Genomic DNA, 22,368 nt, shown 5'->3' on the forward strand with positions numbered 1-22,368 from the left:
TCACGCAAAAAAAATTGGATTAGATATTTTTTATCACATTATATAAAAAAATTGTTAATCATATTTATTGGATAATTATCACTATGGATTTATCAATTAATTCAGCCACATTAGATTAGATTAGATTTTATGGATTAATATGGTGATTATTAGATTTTATGGACTTGTCGTATAAAATATTTGATTATAATAAAAAATCACATTAGATTTTATAGACATATCACATTAAATATTGATTCACGTTAAATATCAGATTAGATATTAAATTGAAAATATTTAATAATAATTAATTAATATTATATTTAATCAATAAAAATTAAGGAGTCGGAACTATCGTTACATCATTACTGTTTTATATTATATAATATAGATAGGTTTTTTTTTTATAACAATTATTATTTTTTAGAATTATTTGAATCCCTTCGAATTTAAGGTTTAACTATTCCGGTTCTTCCATAAAAAAAAAAAAAAAAACTATTCCGGTTCTGTTTGACAGGTGGGCTTTTGATAACAATTGGTGGTTGGTTGTATGGCAAAAGGTGTTTAACTTCTCCTGATCAACTCTGAAGAATCAAGCATTTTTAACGACACACAATTCAGCTATGATCGTTATGTTGAGCAGAGCCAGCTTGAAAATCAGAACAAATAAGTTGGGTTTGCATATATATACTCACGAATTTAAACGATGGATGTCAAGCGAGCCAAAGCGAGGAAGATATGCGGCTGTATGGGGCAATGGCGATTTTGGAAGATTGGGATTGGGCTGCTTGAATTCTCAATGGAGGCCTAAGCTTTTGCTTTTTTCTGCCTTTGCAAATGAAGGCCTCAAATCTCTTGCCTGCGGTGGAGCTCATACCCTCTTCTTGACAGGTTTCTCTTTTCTCTTTCTTTTCTGTTCCATCTTTTTGCTTTCATTTTCCGAATTCGGTGAGAGAATTTGTCTTATTAATTGTCAGAACTGTGGATTAGTTATATTTTATCTCGAATTACTTGTTTTTTTAAGTAACAATCTCCATTTTATCTAGATTTGACAAACATATGTTTATGTTTAGTTTTTTTTGTGACTCATCTGTCTGTCATTAGGCATTTGACAGGGGTAAAATATTTGGAATTATGAGATGATGCAGCAGCATCAGAGAAATCTCTCTTGACATGTACGATGTATGCGCACCATCATTGTACAGTTCTAGTTGCATGTTGGTAGAAGTAAACTAAAAAAAAACTTATAACTAATCCATCCTAAAAAGGATTAAGCAAGTCTAGGAAGCAACTATGAAACAACAGGTGGTTCTTCTTATACTCAGTCATTTTCAATAGTTTATTCCAATTTATACATCTAAAGCACCTTTTAAAACTTACAGTGCTGCGCAAGTACTTGGAATTTGAAGTTAGCCCTTTCTCTTTAGATGGTAAGAATGTGATTAGACGAGATCTCATTTTCATAATCCATCTTTACCTTCTAATTCATTATAAGGTGTATCAGTTTCTCTGATGTAATTTTGACGAAACTTCTTGTTTCCATCTAGGCTAGAATTGATTTCTATTATAAACTCACTGCTTTATGCGGGTGCCAATGGCTCTCTCAATTATCTTTGACTTAATATTAAATTGCATTTATAGATTCTGCTCTCCTATCTGGTTTGCATCTTACAATAACTGGTCCATGCAATTTCAAAATTTCTAAGAACTGTTACAGTTCATATATATTCTTAAGGATGCAACAACGGTTGAGAATTCTTAAAAAGATTACAATTTGGTCCTTACTTTAAAAAAAATAGGCAAAAAGCATCTTGACTGATCTTTCATTTTTTGGTTCATTAAGCCTTTCTTTTATTTGAACGCATTAAGCCCCAGATCATTTTTTTGTCCCATCAAGCCCTTGCTTGTCAAATTAGTTTGTTGTGAACATATAATTCAGTTAAAAAAGCGTTATTCGTTTCATCTGTGTTTGAAATTATATTTTTTACAGTTTAAATTAAGGTTTTTACAATTTCCCCATAGCCACATTACACATATCAAAAACTGCTTTCAAATAGTGAAAAGTTGAAATGAATAACACTCTGAGTTTTATGTTCAAAGCTTTCTTTTTTGGTCATCTAAGGTTTAATGTGACCAAAAATTAAATATAGGGGCTTAATGTATCTAAATAAAAGACCGGGGCTTAATGAACAAAAAAAAAAAAAGATTAGGGGCCCCATGATGTTTCTTACCAGAAAAAATCCCTTGGCCCTTTTTTTTTCTTCCTTTTGGTCCATGCTTGAGCAGTAGGAGTTTCAAATCCTTGTTTCTCAAGACCTGTTTAGCCTAGTAAAAGTTTTTCCTTTTTCTTTCTCCAAATGAATGGTACAAAGAAGCTAAATCAATGAAGGGGAATTTATATTAACTTGAGCTTTTGGGCTGAATTGTTCTTTAACATGATATTTTAGAGCCTCTTAGACCCAGCAGATGAGGTTCGAATCCTAGCAACATCATTTATTAATGAAATTTCAACACATAGTAGAGTCGGCTTCTGTTGTATATGCTTCAAGCCTAAGTGACATTTGCATGCCAGGTGTGTCAAAGAAAATATAAATACTATTTTTGGACCTTACATATCAAATTGAGTTTTTGGGTTCAATCGTTTCAAACATTGTCAAGAGCTCCAAAGTTGCCCAGGCAGGCGAGGCAGGGATGCTGTAGTGCCTGGCATATCCTTGGATGAGGCACTGCGGGCTGCAGTTAGGGTTGCCTAGGCAGCGCCCAAGCTTGCCTTTTATATATATTGTCTTTTCTGAAAATTTAAGGGGTTTCGGAAAAGAAGTATATAGTTTAAGGTAACAACATCCTATATAATAACAAAAAAAAAAAAAAAGAAAGAAAGTAAAAGGGTCTGCTTGGATGAAGGTTTCACAAGGTTCACTAAAGTCCAGTATAATAATTTGGTTTTCCCAAAACGTATTTTAGCTTGCAAAAAAAAAAAAAAAACTGTTTAAGAGGAGTGGGAGGTACAGGAAGAGAACAAAATAATAAATGGGGAAAGGAAAAAAAGATGCATCTCTTTAAGAATAAAGAGACTGTTCAGTGCTAACAAGTGACCACCGCTTCCTTACTACTCCCATAAAGAGACAAAGAATCAACATTTATTCGCAAAATGATGAAAAGATGATTTGGTAGAATTAAATGATAATGCATAAGAACATAAGGATTTGTGTGCTTAATTTTAGAACTTAGATGTCTTTATTTAGCTCGTGCTTTTATTCCTTTGGCCTTTTATCTTTTGGGCATTGAAACTTGATGTTATCGTAAGTATAATTTATTTGATTTTATGTTAATCTTGTGAAACTTTTGTACTGTTTATGTATATTTTACCCTTTTTTTAACTAGAACTTTACTTTAATTGGGCAAGGGCCTAGGGTGTTTCCTAGTGCCTTAGGTAATTTGAGGTCTCAATGCCTAGGGAACACTTTGAAGCACTGTATGAGAAATAACCACTTAATTAAAGGGAGGTTATTTTCCTAACCATGCTTGGAAAGGAGTTTAAATGGAGGTTATTTTCCTAACCATGCTTGGAAAGGAGTTTAAATGGAGGTTATTTTCCTAACCTTACTTGGAAAGGAGTTTAAATGGAAATGAAGGTTAGATGAGGGTTAAAAAACCTTGAAATAACCTCAATTTCATTCCCACCAAATTGGTGGGATCTGGAGGTTCTCTAAGTAACCTCCCCTCCCTTTAACGAACCTTGTGAAACCTTCATCCAAGCAGACCCTTATAATAAGCAAGTATTTAACATGACTTCTTCGGTTATCAACAAAGCCAAATAGTAATCATCATATTGTCCATTTGAAATTTGGTTATTCAAATATTCATTTGAATTCCATTTCAGATTTTTTTGGTACCAAAATGAAGTGTTCCCACGAATAATAACTTGCTAGGATTCTCATGCCTTAGAATGTGCAAAGCTCCTTTTTTTTTATAGTGTTAAAATGATGATCTAACATGTATTTTGACATATTTTTGTATTAATTATATAATCTTGTTAAAAGTAAAATAGAGAAAGTGGTAGTGAAGAGTGGGGTGAAGATGGAGAAAGTGGAAGCGAGAAGTTTTCAAATAGTTTTGCTTAAATAACTATACTTTTTGTGTCATGACAACCTTAAATTGTTTGTAATGCTTATCATGGTTGACTAAAAAATTATTCTTCATAAAATTAATTATTGTTGTGATATTATATTTCCATGGTAAATTGAAGTCTTATATATCTTTTTTCCTCCTTTAATAGAAAGTGGGCGAGTTTTTGCCACTGGTCTTAATGATTTTGGGCAACTTGGCATATCATGCAATGACACTCATGCTTTGGTAAGTATGTTGTTGACATTCAGCCTTTTTATTTATTATTTTTTCTTTTGGTTGTGGTTGATTTCAACTAAGGTCAATTGTAGTTATTGTTCATTTCTTCTTATTTTTTCAAGTTAGCCCGATTTGAACTTCAACAGCAAAGGTACAAAAGTGTTTTTCTTTCTCTACTGTCAGCAAACATCAAATGCATCGTATTTGATTGCCCAAATCAAATATAATCAACTCAAACCCCTGCCAAATATGTCCATCATAGTACTCCTTCACTCAAACAATTTCAACCTTACCCCAAAAGATCCAACAAGCAGTTTACTTGGGCATTTTGACATATAGCTTGAAATAATTGTTTCTCTTCTAATTTGAGATATAGTTTCATAAAAATTTATTTTCCCTTACAACTTTTCCATCTAGAGTCATGATCAAATATTTCTAGCTTAAATCACATGTATCTCTTGGTTCATAGTTTTTCATCTGTACCTTCATCTTCTTCTTTTTCTTTGGTATCAAAATGAATTCCAATGTCGTTCTTGATAAACTCCTTATGGTCCACTAACCTGAAGCCAAAGTCTTATAATTTCTTGCAGACATAGTCGAGTATTTTTATTTTCAAGAAACAAAACCAGAGAAATTCATGAAGCTAGGTCATAAATTGCAAGTTTAGAATAATTTTCTTCTTGCATTATAAATTTCTCTTCCATAGTTTTGGTGAAGTGCTATCAATCATGGTGTTCTTTCCCTTTCTTGTCCATTTTACCTCTTCAAGATAAAATTGTTATGACTTGAGCCCATGAACTCATGCATAACTAGTTGATTGGAACTAGAGCAAAGTAATAGAAATTGAGAGAGGACAGAGTGAGAAAGTAAATTGTAGAGAAAAAGAAATGGCAAGAAACAATAAAAATTGAGGAGAAATTGGGTGATTGCATTACCAACAAAGAAATGGCAAGAAAGTCGTGGATTGGACTTTGTTTCATGCCATACAAAGATTTTTAGAGACGGCAAACTTTGCCATACTCCCTTGAGCAGTAGACATTCTTCGTGAAGATCCCTATGTAAGAAAGCATTTTTAGTATCCAACGGATGCAAAGGCCAATTGGAACAAGCTGCCATCAAAATAAAGAGCTGAATAGAAGTCATCTTAGCCACCGGAAAAAAAAAGTGTCAGAATAGTCAATCCCATAGGTCTTAACATAACCATTAGCTACAAGATGAGCTTTTAAACGAGCCACAAAACCATCATTGTTGACTTTAACAACAAACACCCATTTACATCCAACAGACTTCTTCTCTACAGGAAAATTTACCAGATCCCAAGTACCATTAGCATCCAAGCACTTCTATCATTGCATTGTGCCAACCAGAAAGTGTTAGGGCATAAATGGAAATACCGGAAAAAAATAGAACACAAACACTGCTCACAAGGGCAGCTTGGATACCATGTAGAAGCAGTAGAGAGAATGTCCTGTATTGGTAAAGAAAAGGTACAGGTATTTATACAAAGGATTAATGATAAACTGGAAAAGCAAATCAATACTAATTAATTCCTATAATAATGATAATCCTTATCATTATCCCTATAATGTAGTTAACAGCTATGTACATCTGTAACAATAACCAATAAAACACATGCTCCATGATGCACAATATTCTTCTCTTTTTCACTTCAATTATTGTTATATACACTTACAGCAATTGCTTTATTTCTATAGTGCATTCTTGTATTGTTGACTATCATGAAACATGTGGTAGTTCCAAGAATTGATTAATCTGATATTGGTCCATCACGAAACCTCCCTGTTTCATCCATTAAAGCATGAGTATGAAATTCTTTGATATTAAATAACAAATTGTCAATGTCTTATCCCTACTAGATTTGTTAAACTTGAACTAAAAAGATAACCAGAAGTTATGAGCTATTTTGTTTTGTTGGCTTTATCCATGCATTTAGTTATCTGCTATGTGCATGTATCACTTATCTTATTTTTAAAAATATTAACTATATATGATGGAAGTAGCTGTGTTTGTTTTGACTGCATTGTAGTTTGACTTTTGAACTATGATAACCTTTCTGGAGACGGTAGTGTCATTCCTTTTTTATTCTCTTAAAATTCACTGGTTAATTTGTACTAAACTAATTAAGCCTTTATATATATATATATTGTTGCTTGTTTTTTTGGTCTTGTAATTGCAGAAACCTACTGAGGTTTCTGGATTGAAGAAGGAAATTATACACATTTCAGCTGGTTACCATCACTCATCTGCTATTACAGGTAGGTTGGTAGACTGGAGGGGAAGGGGATGCGATTCTGATGATCTGCATGCCTTGTATTTTATGTGATAAAATGTATATCTGCTTTTTTCAAAAATAAATAAATAAGAGGACTATAGTAATGATTTGGTTGCAGAAACTTTATTGTTATAGCTGGAACTAGACATAAAGTAACAAGTTGATTGATTTCATAAACGAGGAAGGGGGAAGGTAGATAAATTGTTTTAGTTGAGTATTGCTCATATTGTAAGTGCTTAGCTGAGCTCTTGATACGAAGTTAGGTAAAATTGCCAAGTTGATGTCCAACTCCTACATGCACATTTAATGCATTTTTCAGTAACTGTGTCTCTGTGTCAAGTTCTGAGATGGACCCGATTATTTCTTTTTAGGTTTGGTTGGGGGCACGAATTAAAATTAAGGTTTTTGACAATGAATCTTAGTTATTGTAAACAGAGAGAGAAGTAAAGGAAATATTCTTTTATTATCACTTAATGTTTAAGGATAGATTACAACATATTTATATACAAATATGAACAGTATATTATCTATGTTAATACTGCCAGCAATTTAGCCTATTATATTTAGTCCTAATACACCTATATAGCTAGTATAGTGTATACAACTGTACATAGTATACTATAACACTCCCCCCAAGCTAGAGGATAGATATTGATCATGCATAGCTTGGTACAAATATAATTGATCCGGTTTCCGGGCAAAGGTTTGGTAAACACATCTGTAACTGTCCGGACATGTGGAGTTTTGATTGTACCGTCTTCTAACTTTTCCCGCGTAAATTGACAATCAACTTCTATATGTTTGGTCCTCTCATTAAACATATAATTGTTCGCAATCTAGATAGATGCTTCATTATCACACCATTAGTTCATTGGTTTTGTCCGTACAACCCCAAGTTCATCGAGAAGGCGATGTAACCATACAAGCTCACATGTAGTTTTTTCCATAGCTCGATATTCAACTTCAGCACTGGATCGAGACACCACACTTTGCTTTTTGCTTTTCCAAGAAACAAGATTTCCTCCAACAAACACACAATACAGTCGTAGAGTGCATCTGAAAGATCCCCAGCATAGTCTGCATCTGTGAACCCTTCTGCAATATGGTGACCATGATTTTGATACAACATACCTCATCGAGGAGCTCCGTTCAAATATCAGGGCGAGTGATTGTTAGATAATTCAATTTCATAAGAACTCTTATGTATTTTTCAGGTTTCTTAAGCAACTCACCTTCATCGCCTTTTAACTTCACGTTTGGTATCATAGGAGCATCACAAGTCTTTGATTCAATTTGTCCTTCTAACACATCTAGACAATACTTTCTCTTAGTGAGACAAATTACCAAGGAAATGTTTCAACTTTGTATTTTTTGATGTATCATTACCAATGATCACTATGTCATCAACATACACCACTAAAAGAATATATCCAGAACCAGATGTTGTAAAGAAAACAGAAGGATCATATGCACTTCTACGAAGACCAAATTCAATTACTGTAGCACTGAATCTTCCAAGCCAAACACGAGGGGATTATTTCAGTCCATTATGGTGACTTCCTCAATTTGCATACCTTCCCAGACTCCACCTAAGCAACAAACCCAGGTGGTTGCTCCATATAAACCTCTTCATGTAAATCTCTATTTTTTTTAACATCAAGGTGATGAAGCGGCCAATTATAAGTAGCAGCCAAAGAAATGAATAGCCGAATAGAAGTCAATTTGGCAACAGGAGAGAAAGTATCAAAGTAATCAATGCCATATATCTAAGCATAGGCTTTGGCAACTAATCAAACTTTTAGACGAGCCACTGTACCATAAGGATTTATCTTAATAGTAAATACCCATCTAGAACCAATAGCTTTCTTCTAGGCCGGTAGAGAAACAAGATCCCAAGTATGGTTACTTTCCAAAGCCTTTATTTCTTCTTGCATTGCTTCCACCCAACTCCGATGACTCAAAAAATAGTCTAAAGAGACTACAAAAGACTTGGAGGAGACTAATAGGGAATCATAGGATACCAAGGAAGAAATAGGATGAGTGTAAGTACGTGTACCTTTTTGAATCAAAAGAAGACGCAGGATATGGAATAGAAGAAGAAATATTGGTGTAGGGATTTGGAGCTGGTTCTGGAGCTGGTGCTACAACTGCTGTACACGTCGAGAATAAACTTAATGAATAACATTCCGATAGGGACGAGAGACTTCATGTTCACTCACAGTTTATATCAGAAATCATCATTTGTGTTATTGGTAGATAAGGACGGGAAAAATGATGATGGAGATGGATGAAAGAATGGTGTATTTTCAAAGAATGTGACATCGGCAGATGGAATCGAGAATAGCCTAGAAGACACACTTGAGAGATTCGGGATCAAGTTTAGATATCTGAGGACGCATAGCTTGAACAAAGCAAGTACATCCAAAAATTCGAGGTGCAAGAGAAAATTAAGATTGAGAAGGAAAAGAATGGAATACGGAATCTGACCATTAAGAATAGTGGAGATTAATAGTGGATACATCATCTACCCAGAAAACCTTAGGGACTTATGAAACATGATTGAGATAAGACTGGAATGTGCTGGATAAATATTCCTTGGCATTGTCGCTTCGCTAGATGCAAATATTTTGTTAAATTAAGTTACAAAACACAGTGAACAAATTAGAACGATACTTCAAAGGATAAAGCCAAGTGGTTCGAGAGAAATTATCCATTGCAAATACCGATAACCAAGTTCAGAATAACTGGACAAGGACCCCACACATCAGCGTGAACTAACTTAAAAACAGAATCAATGATATTTAGTGAACTGTCAAGCTTCACATTGCAAAGTAGATTCCCTTTGAAGACTAGGACATAACTTTAATATTCTGCTTCGTCCCAAGATCCTGAAATAGACAATAAGTGGGAAAGAAAGTAACACAACAATTAAGGAAATTGAGGCAGGCATAAAACAGAAGATAAGTAATGCGGGTAGGATTAGCCGTTCCTTGACCATTTACAGGAGTTGTAGCACTATTGGCTATTGTAACAGGCGGAAGATTGGGAGAGGTATGAAAAGAAGAAAGGATACCTGAGTTACCATTCATATGATTTGGTGAGTCGATAACCCAACTATGAGAGGATGTGGAGAGGCATGCAACATGATTACACGTGTCAGCTAAAACAAAAGATTGAGGAACACCATGATTCATGGGGAGCTGTTGAAGTCGAGCATATTCATTTGCTGAAATAATGAAATGATTGTTAGATCAGAGAGTGGAGGTTTACCATGCAACTTCCAACATATTTCTTGATATGCGCCTCTTCTCCATAATGATAACCGACTTTAGGAGAGTTACGGTTACCAGGAGCATTCTGATGACCACTCGTGCTCCATTGCTTACTAAGGGTGCTGTTTCTTGAGACACTAGAGCTCAAATCACCATCTTCATCCTTGCATACATGAAGTGACCAAGCATAAATATTAGAGAAAGAGGGAAGTTCCCCACTAGTTAATAGCCGAGAGCGAGCTACTTTATACGAGGGAAGCATTGAATGAATGTGCGATCCTCTTTTTCTCGCATCCGTTTGACATTAGCAACAATAGGAAATAAAGCTCGTTTTTCCTCAAAAGCTTGTCTCAAATCATTATAGTATTGGAACAAAGTACGCCCCTTTTGTTTAGCACGATAGATTTTCAATAGCAACTTATGAATATGAGATAAATCCTTTTTACTCGTATGCATAGATGCAAGACAGTCGGTTACAATATCATCGATATTGGGGGGCTAGAGTATTTTGAATCATATTAAACAGCCTACAATCCACCATCCCCCATTTCTTTCCTTTTTCATCATCCTTCTAAGTTAGATGATTCTCTACGTCAGTACTATCAGCAAATAATCCTTTAATTTTCTGTCGCATATTTTCATATTACCAAATGAAATTTCCGTAAAAAATTTCTTGTCTGCCATTTGCAACCAAGTCTAACAAATTAAGTTTCCACACAAATTTTGTTCGACTAGCCCACAAACTAAAAGCCCAACCACTATCAATATAAAAAGGCCAAATACACAACTCAAAACAGAATCCACACCAAAAAAACCCAAACAAAATACTTTCTATTGCCAACCAACCCAAACCATGAAAACGAGATTTAGAAGAAACCAACTGGAAAAAGAAAGGCTGAAAACTGATGTGCCACGCATTGTCACGCGCCCGTGCATGGTGGTCGGGGCGACTAGATAAAGTGGCACGTGTGGATCACACGTTGTGATTCCATTGACCGGATTTCAAAGAGACACCGATCGGAGGAAGGGGAAGCTCACTAACAGTAGCTTACACCGGAAAATATTGCCCGGAACTGAGATACAAAGAGTTTTGAGCCTAAGCTCTTATACCATGTAAACAGAGAGAAGTGAAGGAAATATTCTTTTATTATCACTTAATGCTTAAGGATAGGTTACAACATATTTATATACAAATATGAACAGTATATTATCTATGTTAATACTGCCAACCCTATTATGTTGAGTCCCAATACACCTATATAGCTAGTATAGTATATACAGCTGTACATACTATAACAGTTATAATCATGAGTCTAAGAATGACGTTTGCAATTTCTGCATGGAATATTTTCCTCAGAAATGGCAAATTATGTTACACAACAAGTGGTCATGCAAGAAATCGCGTGGTCGAAAATGGAAATGCGCTTGTAGTCATGTTCTTTTGTAAGGACCAAAGCTCAAACAAAGAGCATTTAGCCAATAATTACATGGAATGCTATGAGAGATTGAAAAAAACCCATGGAATACAAGAAAGATACGCATCTTTTTTAGGGCATTACCAAAGCTTTTGCGTTTTCTGGAAAAGCATGCTCTTGGGATACTGAAAGATATGGCTGTCATCAGGGGACAAGCAAGAGAGGGGTCAAGTTGCTGGCAAAAAAAAGAGAGCTTGAGCCTTTCCTTTGGGGAAGCACGAATGATTTTTTAGCTAAACGTAATAAAAATAACTACCATATTCATTATATGTTAATTAGCTTGAAGGGAACATAAAATGATATTAAGATTCCCATTCTAATATTAGCATTTGAAGTGATAATATAAACTATAACAACATGCTAAAAGACAGAAAAAGTAACTACTTTAACTTCAAATTTGGAGCAAGAAAAAAAAGAGAAATGGGATTCATATTGAGATAGGTTTTAGATTTTGGCTTGCCAAATTAAGTTGGAAGTATGTTCAAGTTTCAAGAGCGATGATTCATTCGCTGTTTTTCAGCATGAGGTACTAGGGAGAAAATGTGACATTATAGTTTTACAGCTTATTTCGTGTGTGTATATATATATATAATTCATATGACTGGTTGATGTATCAGTTAGTAGTGATTACATGACAAAATTGTTGCATCATGGTGTCATAGGTGTTCAATATTTAACTCAATGGTGGGGAATGTCGTAGTTTATCATGTCTCCGTATCAGGCCAGATGGAACCTTTGAAGAGGATTAACGTTTTCATTTATTGCTAGAACTTTAGAAGGTTTTTAGGCTGTAGATGTGCTCACATTTAAGCATTTTTTGTTGTTTGTAGTTTCCTTTTTTTTCTTCTACATTTTTGGGTTAGGATGTAGGGGCTGCTTATATATATATTCTGTTTTGTTTTTGTTATCATAATTCTTATTATTCTTGTAGTTGATGGGGAGCTCTATATGTGGGGAAGGAACTCAAGTGGACAGCTGGGCCTAGGCAAAAGTAATATCTGAACTTCTTACTTGTGAATTCTGTCTTCTACTTGTCATTGTCAATCTTATTTTCCATATTTGCATCCTTATTTGTGTTTGGAGGTCTTCATTAATGTAAGGGTGGGCGAAAACATTGATTAGTAACAGGAAGAATGTTTAATTGGAATTTGGAACTTATTTTCACGCTGGAATGTATCTACTAATATACAGAGGCAAAGAAAGAAGTCCCAACACCAACAAAAGTGGATTGCTTAAATGGGCTTTCCATTAAAATGGTTGCTCTGGGTGCAGAGCACTCTGTTGCTGTTACTGGTGAGCCATGGAATAATTTTAAATCGTTTTTCATACCTCATTGCAATGAAAGTTACGCTTTGTGTAAACATTACTTCAGTTTGGTGTCTTCGGCAGGTGAAGGTGAGGCATTAAGTTGGGGAGCAGGAGGGTCTGGAAGACTTGGTCATGGAAACCAATCAAGCATTTGTGGGTTTCTGACGAGCAACAGGTTGGTACAAATGCTTTTCTCATCTTTGTTTAGATCCCGGTTCCATTCTCCTATTCAATATTTTTGAATTGGGGCTTTGGATGTCAAAATCCCACAATGAAGGTAAAATGTATATGTGTTCCAACCAGATAATGTGATTATATTTATGCTATATTTTCATATAAAAAAATAAAAATACAGTTGCAGGCGCTAGGTGCCATTCTAGGCTCTTGCCCGAGCGAATTGAGGCATTGCTTGAAAAAAAAGATAAGAACATATCCGAAACAGCATTGAAGTTCATAAAATGAACATAATATAATATAAGTTATAATTATCAAGTAGAATTCTTATTACATGAAGAAGATGATGTTTTTTCTTTTTGTTTTTTTTTTATTTGTGTTTTCTAATTCTTTCTGTCACACAAGCAGCAGACTGAAGTATGCAAATTATCTGCCTGCAGTGTCCTTTTTTTTTGTCCAAAGAAACACATGTGCTTGTTCTCTCAAAGCCTGCCCTATACTTGAAATAATCTTCTGCAATCTGCATCCTTTTAAATAGATTTAATTTGTTTGCAAAGTAAATATTTATTTCTGAACACCAAATCTTTTTTCTTTATGATTTTACTTAAATCAAATTATTCCTTACCAAAATCCTATAATAATTAATGTTCCCTTTTGAAAATATTATTTAAAATTTCAAAGAAACCGAAACATACCCCAGGCATCCCTTTTGTTTGCCTAGTGCCTAGGGTATGGTTCTTTTCTAGGAAGAACCTGATTGAAGGTACCTTGCCAGTGTGTTGGGTGATGCTATTGCCTCATCTCTCCTTGCCTGGGTGCCTAGGGAAGCACCTCTGTGTCTTTTAACAACACTAGACCAGAACTTGAATACTGAATGTTGAGGCTGGAGCTTCGATTTATTTGAAATTTGAACAGATAAGGGTTTAGGGAAATTATGAGTATTTTTTTTTTTTGTTTATATCATTGTGATTTTTTTTTTTTGCTCGTTTTTCTAATCAAACTGATTCTATTATTCACATCAATATTCTTAATATCATTTATAGCTAGCTTTAAACTTTTACATTCTACAGTTTAGCTTTACCAATATTTTATATAAAGAAAATATATTCTAAATGAGTGAATTGTAGATAAAAAGAAAAATTAAAGCCAGAATGTATTTTTGAATATTGGTAATTTACTATCCCTTATGGTGAAAGATTTAAAAACTGATGTAGGGACTAAATAGTTGATGAAAACAAAACCTAAGGACATCATAATGTATTTTTGAAATTAGATTGATTGACTAGCTTAATATGCAATAAGTGAGTGGCTAATAAATTGTTTACCATAATATTAGATTGACAACTATTTTTGTTGAAACTAACCAACTTATAGAACTCCATAAAGGCTCAAATGTACTTAACAATGACCCGAATAAGCACCACCATATCAAGTGTCAACTGTGGATCTTGGATATAATTATTTCTTTTTAGTGTCTATGACTACTAGCTATGGTTTTGCTGTTTTCCTTTCTCTTGGTTTTCTTGGATAGTTATATATTTTATCTGCAGTGAGTATACACCAAGGCGTATTAAGAAACTAGAGGATGTTAAGGTATTATATACTTGTTTAGCTCTGATGTCCTCCCTAAAAGTGAAGTTTTCTTGCATTAGTAACTGTTGTAAGTGGTTTTTGACTCCCAGGTGAAAACAGTTGCTGCTGGGTTGCTTCATTCAGCTTGCCTTGATGGTACATATTTAGCCTACATATTATAAATGTTTTTCTTTGTGTTCTTTAGGATTACTATTATTGTGAACTTTATTGCTTGCATTATTGTTTGGCTGAATTTGTAAATTTGCAGCAAATGGCTCTATTTTCGTATTTGGTGAACAAGAAGTGGATAGCTTGGTAAGTTTGAGAGTTAGTTTTAGATTTCACTATTGACTCTGCTTGTTTTACTAAACTTTTTTTTTTTTTTTTTTTTTTAATATCCTCAAATTACTTTTAAAAGTGAACTTTTTTCGGATTTTTACAGTGAACATTTAAAATAAAATAAAATTCTTGAGTGGTTATTTTAACATTGAAATGTAGTTTCTTTTGATGAAGAAAACAATTAACTGCAAAATTGGTGAGGTCCAATTCAGCCAAAATGACCTTATCTGGGAAATTCATCCCTGGATATATATATCAGTTGATTCATCAAAATCTACAGTTTTACAAAACTAGCTTAGTGTCAAGTTGGGCTGAATCAACCAGAAGACACAAGTACAGTGCATTTGCCAAAAAATAAATAAATCATTTTTGCTTAAATTGACCTTTGACTACAAGTTGCAAAATCAGACTTGTAGCATACATGAATTATGGATACCTTTAAAGGTCAGCTAGCAAATCAGTTATTGTGAATACAACTTAATTGTTTGCTAATATGTTTTCCTTAGTCCTAGATAGTGGATACTACAAAATATTTAACATTTGCTATTATACAAAAGAGCTGCTTAAATCTTTGTTTTGATTCTTTTGGCAAAATATTATGTTATTATAACAATGCTTTTAACTTGATGGAAAAATAATCTAGGGCTTTGGAAAGGCAAAGTATGCTGCAACACCATATCTTGTAGGTGAATTGCCGAATTGTGGAGAAGTTGCATGTGGTGGATATCACACATGTGCTGTCACAAGTAATCTCTCTCTCTCTCCATAAATATATATAGACAAAAAGCATCCTGAGGCCCCGATCGTTCATTTTTTGGTGCATTAAACCCTTGATTTTTTATTTGGACACATTAAGCCCCTGGTCTTTTATTAATTTCATCTGTGTTTGAAATTCGTCAGGGGCTTAATGTGACAGAAAATAAAAGATCAGGGGCTCAATGCACCAAAAAATGAAAGACCAGGTGCCTCAAGATGCTTTTGTGTGTGTAAACATTTTAGGGAATGTACACTATTGTTGCTACTCGTCTTGTTTCAAGTGGACATTGACATGAATAATGAGCCTCACAAGTTTCCCTATGTCATTTTGATATATTGTTTCATCACCCAATCCCCCAACTATAATAATAGTCTTACAAACTACATGTATTCATAGTAATTCAATAAAATACTTATACTCTCTGTCATGAAACCGTTTTAGCTAAAAGCTCAAGCTGATAGTTAAAGGTCCACTTCATATTAATAGCTGACACACCCCCACAGGCACATATTACCATGTCCTGCAAATAACTCAACAAATGGGGCTGCCAGGAATCGAATCCAGGACCACTTGGTCACACTGGCTCTGATACCATGTCATGAAACCGTTTTAGCTAAAAGCTCAAGCTGATAGTTAAAGGTCCACTTCATATTAATAGCTGACACTCTCTTGTGGTAAATTAAATTTCCGTTTCATGTAGTTTCGACTTGAAATGGTGTTTTTTCTGACTTTCGCTGCTTATTCTGGTTGTGCACTTAACTAAACTTGTGCTGCTTATTTTGGTTACTAGCATAGATTTGTCCTTACTCCCTTCTACTTATTCTTTAGGTCATGGAGAATTATATGCTTGGGGCATCAATCAAAACGGTTGCCTTGGTGTTGGGTATATAGATAAAGACTTCTTCTTTGGCTTAGAGAGAAATGACATCATTATTTTCTAATAGAGTTTTTATGCTAACAGTTCTACCAATAACATACATTTACCTGAAAGAATTCAAGATCCGGCTTTGAGGTCTCCTGTTGAAAAGGTTAGGAAATCTTTTTATGGTTTATTTTGACTAATATCTTATGGGCATACCTATTTTGCTGTGATATGGATATGAATTTCAGGGCCAATAAGGCTGTTTTGGCTGATTCTTTTTGGGTTAGGATAAAAAAAAGGGCGGCCCGGTCGCATTACGCGTCCCCGCTGAGCGAGGGTCCGGGGAGGGGTCACACCACAAGGGTGTACTGGGGGCAAGCCTTCCCCTACCAATTTATTTGGCAAGAGGCCGCTCCTATTCTTTTTGGGTTAGGATAAATTATAAAAATTCTATAACATTTGAATCCTGCTTTTCAAAATTAGATGAATCATAGTCTGCTTTTAATTGTTTTATGTTTTAATCTTTCCATAAATTTATCATATAATTTGGACTTTTGAGTTATTACTTTGATCACACTTTAGTGCTTCAATTTTGAAATGAGATAACTTATTAGTTTCTAGAATTGAAAAATGTAAATGATGATGTCATTTCATATAATTTTTTCACTTAAAAGGCAAGGTGCTAAACTACAATTGAAGGACAATACTCTTTATTACAATTCTAGAAAAGTGAAGTGTTTTCACAAATGCTGGTCAGGAATTTGTAATTTCCTCCCCTACATGTTATTCTCTATACTTATTTGTCTTCTGACATAATCAGAAATAAAACAAGGGAGGACAGGGTGGGAATCAGCTCAAACTCGTTTAAGTAGCAAGCTATGTTGGATCTTTAAAATAATATGCTTGGACACTTTTTGTTGTTTGCCAAAACTATACTCTTCTGCGCCAGATTCATGTTGATTTTATGCAAATTAACTGATAGGTTTCCTGTGGTTGGAAGCATACTGCTGCAATTTCGGGTAAGCATATAGCTTGTCCAAATTTGAACATGACTAATGATGTGTTGCATCTTTTTTTCTGGTTTACCTTATATCTATCAGATCTTAAGTTCCTGCAGATTTTCTTTCTCATTAATCAGTATTCTTCTATGCAATCTGTTGTGAACTGTGCCTCACTATGTTGCACGGAAACTCTTATTAATTAGCGTGTCTGTTTCCATTATAGTTTCCTAGCTATATTAAATAATGTTTCCCGGTGTCTATTTCCGTGCAACATAGGTGCCTCACTAGTCAGTACCTGGCTACATGCTATGTCATACTTAGGAGAGAGGCCAGCCAGAAAGCATTGAACAAAGCCCAAATAAGACACACCAATTAAGAAGGAACAAATAGGGAAGCCTCAAGAGAGACAAGAAATACATTGTGAGAGAGACCCAAAGATCAGAAGTAGTCCAACCAGAAACTAACCACACTGGAAGAACTAGGGGAAAGAGGCGGCGTCGACGCAATGAAGATGGTCGGATTCTGGTGAGCCACACGCCCTCATACGCCGGTGCGTGGTCGGAGTGTGCAAAGGTTGCGATGGAGCGTGAGCTTTGGGTTCCTGGCTACCAGACTCTGCAGAACGGTCGATCATGGAGAGAGAGAGAGAGAGAGAGAGAGATTTGGGGGGGGGGGGGGGGGTTGAGATGATTGGAGGATTTCGAAAATTCAACCACACTTTTTTTCTTAACAGAACACCTCTAAGAAAATTCTACTAAGAAAAAAATAAAGAATAATATATATTCACTTGATAATGAAGGGTTACAAATACACATGTTTATACACAATAGAAAGGCTATACAAGGAAAGTCAAACAATCACAATTAATACGGTTAAGGTTGATTTCCTAGGATTATGCTACTGTTTGGACTATACATTTTGTAACAACTGTTTTGTCTATTCATTCTGTAACTCTCCTATAATTGCTCCTTTGATTGCTGCCTTGAATTCTTCTATGACAGCTAGCTATGTTCACATTTGTTCATACTATAACAATCTGCAAGAAATTCATGTCACCAGATTGCTTGACATTCTGTTGAAGTTGTAGCCGTATATTTTGCTTGCTTGCTTTGAATTTCAGCATATATAGTCCTGATCCAAGTTAGATGTGTAACTTGTGACTGCTTCTTCTATTCACCAAACATCCAGCCAATCGCTGTCACTGTCAGTGTAACCTAGCAATTTGAAATCTGAAATCTGAAACATGACCATACCACACCCCAAAATCAATCATCCTAGCAATATGGAATCTTTGGAGCTCCAGATGCATTGAAGCAAATGCGTAAAATCTGGAATTAACTCCAACTGAGAAAACTGTAATTAATATAGAGTATCCCCAAGACTGTTAAAGGACTGGTACAACATGCTTAGGCTGCTTGTAGGGTAAAGGTCTCTAGGCTGCTTGTAGGGTAAAGATGTCTCATTGAGATTAGGGTAATATGAGTAGCTAGCTGTGTATATATATGTGTGTGCATGTAATATAGAATTTGTAGAAATACCAATACAGAAATTAAAAAAACAATGTCAATTTTGTACGAGCCAGATAGATTAAGCCACCATACAAACTTCTGGATTTTTTTTTTTTTTTAAACCTTCAGTTTCTCATTCAAATCCATAGGCATAGCTGCACATTTGCAATTGAACATGTTAAACGTTTTAAGCAAATCGGAAGCACATTCTCATTGACATAGAGTTTCAGTCTTCAACTTGCCTTGCTTCTAACCCAAGAAAATAGTGCAGCTAACCCAAATCTTACTTCTCAAATCCTCTGAATTCATTAATGAGAGAAATAGTAGATCACATCATCCACATGAAGGGAAATGATGAGAAAGTCACTTTTACCTTGTTGGCAAATAAGTTCGGCTTACTCTTCTCTCAGTGCCATTCTCAAGAAAATATGCATCAATTTTGTTGCTCCAGGTGCGTGGAACCTGCTTCAACCCCGAGTGTCTTTAATAGCCTGCAAACTTCTTCTTCTTTACCTTTAACTGTAAATCGTCGACTAAGGCACATATACATCAAGTTGTAGACAAATTCGAATGTCATAGATTCAGTTGTAGATGCAGGGTGTGGATGCCGAGTGAAAGTAAGAAACGCAATCAAGGAAAGGTCACAGGAATTGCCTGAAATAAATTAAACCTGATACCAAATTGAGAGTTATGAACAGCTAAAAAAATTAAAGCATTGGGTGAAACTGAAAACGGGTAAGAAGGTTCAAATCTCATTTTGCAAAAGAAAGTGCTTTTGGGTGATTCAACTTCATTTTTTACGGGTTATTATATTCATTTTTATGTCATTGAATCCTGCATTTCAATTGTTGCTGAAGAGTTAGCCCTAAATATTATGATCTAATTATGTTGAAATTACAATAATTGTCATTTATGTGTATTTTTTATGTTTGCACATACATCATAAGTTGGCTAAGCATTAAGTGAATATATCATATAAAACCAAATGGCTTGGGATGCTCATGCTATTTTGTTAAGTCTGTTAATTTTCTGATTATTAAGAATACTAACAAGTAGGGGGCAACATCTATACTTGGGGTTGGGGAGGTTCAAATGGAACATTTTCTGATGAAGGCCATTCTTCTGGTGGACAATTGGTTTGTTTCTTTTGTACCTTCAACTTTTTAGAGTTAAAGTGAATAAATTTATAATTTATGCTCAGAAATTATCACTGCTTTAATTTGTGTAGATGTATTAATTCTCCTCTCCCTATAATATACATACATACAGGGTAATGGAAGTGATGTTGACATTGGGAAGCCTATGTTGGTGGGTTTTGAAGAGAGTGTGAAAGCATTGCAAGTATCATGCGGATTCAACCACACTGCTGCCATAGTCGAGACACTCGATTCTTTTTCTTAGATCATTTTACCCTATCATCTCAAACTCCATTATGTATTGAGCTTTAAATTTTTTAGGGTACAGGTATTAAAAAAAAAAAAAAAAAATCAAGGCATTGGAGCACTCATTCTTAATAAATCCTAGATCTGTCACTTCAAATCTTGCCACAATATTTCTATAAGAAAAGGTTCAGTCAATAATGTTGAGAAGCTCTCGTGTTATTCCGAAATGAAAATAATATTCAAATTGAAAAATGTCACATTTATATTAAATAAGTTTTTCGATTGGTAATTTGAAAATATTTATTATTATTTTGAAAGTAAATCATATTGTACAACAAATTTAATTATCATATATAAAAGGTCACAAGATTTTAAATGAAAGGAATAATAAATAAATAAATGATACTACAGTAAAACCTCTATATAGGAATACGTTTGGGACCGGACAATTTGTATAACAATTGGGAGGTTATTCTTATATAGAGTTTGGTACCCAAAAAAAAAAATCAACACTTAAAGTTTATAAATTTAACAACAATAAGAACTCTCTAATTGGAAGAGTTTTGAGTTTAGTTTAATAAAACAAATTAATGTTTAGCATATCAAGTCTACGAGTTTTATTTCCAATACCTAAAGAATTGGAAGAGTTTTGAGTTTAGTTTCCAATACATAAAGAAAAGAGTTTTATGGGAAAATGGTAAGAATTTATAGTTAAAGTTGGAATTTGTGTGCCAACTCATATTTAATCTCAATAATTTTTAAATTTTTTAATAAATTTTGTTTAAATCCTTAATACATATATACATTATTTACATAATTATTCCTATATAGAGGTATAGTTTCTAAAGATGGGACTTGGATTATGTATAACAATTAACATTTGGGAGGTTATTCTTATTTATAACCGGTCCAAGTTGGGACCGAATTTTTTTATAACAAATTGTAGGTTATTCTTATATAGAGTATTCCTATATAGAGGTTTTACTGCAGTAAACTTGTTTGTGGAAAGAAAATATAATATAGTAGAAAGTAAGGAATTTATAATGGAAGAAGGCATTTGTGTAATAGAATAGGAAATTAAACAGTTTTTTTTTTTTTTTTTCAATGTGGATGTACTTCAAATTCTTGAATTTGAAGTACATTCCTTTGATGCTTGAAGTTGACGGCAATGGACAAAGTGTCAACGCAAGGCAAATATTCCATCTTTTTTAGTAAGAACATTCTCCCGTCTTCGAAATAAGCTAATTGACCTCATCAACATCCCAAATATTGGTGGTCAAGATAACTATATAGGTCTAACTTCGGCTATTCTGAGATTAAAGATGCAAGCGTTCTGGAAGGGTAAAATTGTTAGCGTTGTTGTATGTGGATGTTTTTCAAATTCTACTATTGAATTTGAAGTACATTCATTTGTTACTTGAAATTGTCGGTAATGGACAACGTGTTAACGAAGGCAGCAGGTTCGAAACAAGCTAATTGACCTTATCAACATCCCAAACATCTGCATTTTGGAAAGAGAAGCGTTGATCAAATATGTTGCCTCTACTTTGTTGAATTGAAGGGGAATACTTCCTTTACTCAAGCTTTCTCTCTACCTGAAAATGCTCAATAAATTCTCCAGCAATGTATATGTTTAGCTGTGTAAAGACAAACTTCAACCACTCTGGTCGCATCGCATCAACTTAGCCCTTAGAAATAGAAGGGAGTTTGAGTTTAAGTTTGAGTTGGGTATGGAGAAACGTTATATTGGAATTTGGAAGCAATGTTTAAACCTTCCAAATTCCCTACGTCTCATAAAAGGCTTTAATTCTTGTATTATCTCTTGTGTTTCCTGACTAATCATATTCCATGATGTTTTTTTTTTTTTTTTTTTTTTTGCAATTTGTCTGGATTTATCAACAACAACAACCTCCTTAATTGTACTCTGTTTTTCCCTCTTTTAAATAATCTTTTGTTTCCATTAAAAAATAAGTTCACCAACAATAGAAATATTCATTTGTTCTCGTGCTAATATATGCGATAAGATGTTAAGGATAAGTCTACTATTGAAACTATTAAAGTAGAATCTCCACAATCTCAACCGAATGGTAATATCTCTT

General features: G+C 34.3%; 1 protein-coding gene across 7 annotated transcripts; it reads left to right on the forward strand.

Moving 5' to 3' along the window:
• Positions 1-483: 483 nt before the first annotated feature.
• Positions 484-20,476, forward strand: LOC136229113 (ultraviolet-B receptor UVR8). 7 transcript variants are annotated; one of them, XM_066017683.1, is made up of 15 exons: positions 484-870; positions 4,259-4,335; positions 6,524-6,602; positions 12,298-12,357; positions 12,558-12,659; positions 12,756-12,849; positions 14,399-14,441; positions 14,531-14,576; positions 14,689-14,735; positions 15,403-15,505; positions 16,345-16,399; positions 16,478-16,544; positions 17,361-17,397; positions 19,941-20,023; positions 20,157-20,476. In XM_066017683.1, the coding sequence occupies exons 1-15, from the start codon at positions 603-605 to the stop codon at positions 20,286-20,288; spliced, it is 1,293 nt and encodes a 430-aa protein (XP_065873755.1). In that variant the 5' UTR covers positions 484-602; the 3' UTR covers positions 20,289-20,476. The 7 variants fall into 7 exon arrangements, with proteins under 7 accessions (XP_065873755.1, XP_065873756.1, XP_065873760.1 ...); XM_066017684.1 differs by having other exon boundaries at positions 19,944-20,023; XM_066017688.1 differs by lacking the exon at positions 19,941-20,023 and having other exon boundaries at positions 20,157-20,295.
• The last annotated feature ends 1,892 nt before the right edge of the window (positions 20,477-22,368 follow it).

The sequence above is a fragment of the Euphorbia lathyris genome, chromosome 5 (genome assembly GCF_963576675.1).
Source record: "Euphorbia lathyris chromosome 5, ddEupLath1.1, whole genome shotgun sequence".
NCBI lineage: Eukaryota > Viridiplantae > Streptophyta > Magnoliopsida > Malpighiales > Euphorbiaceae > Euphorbia > Euphorbia lathyris.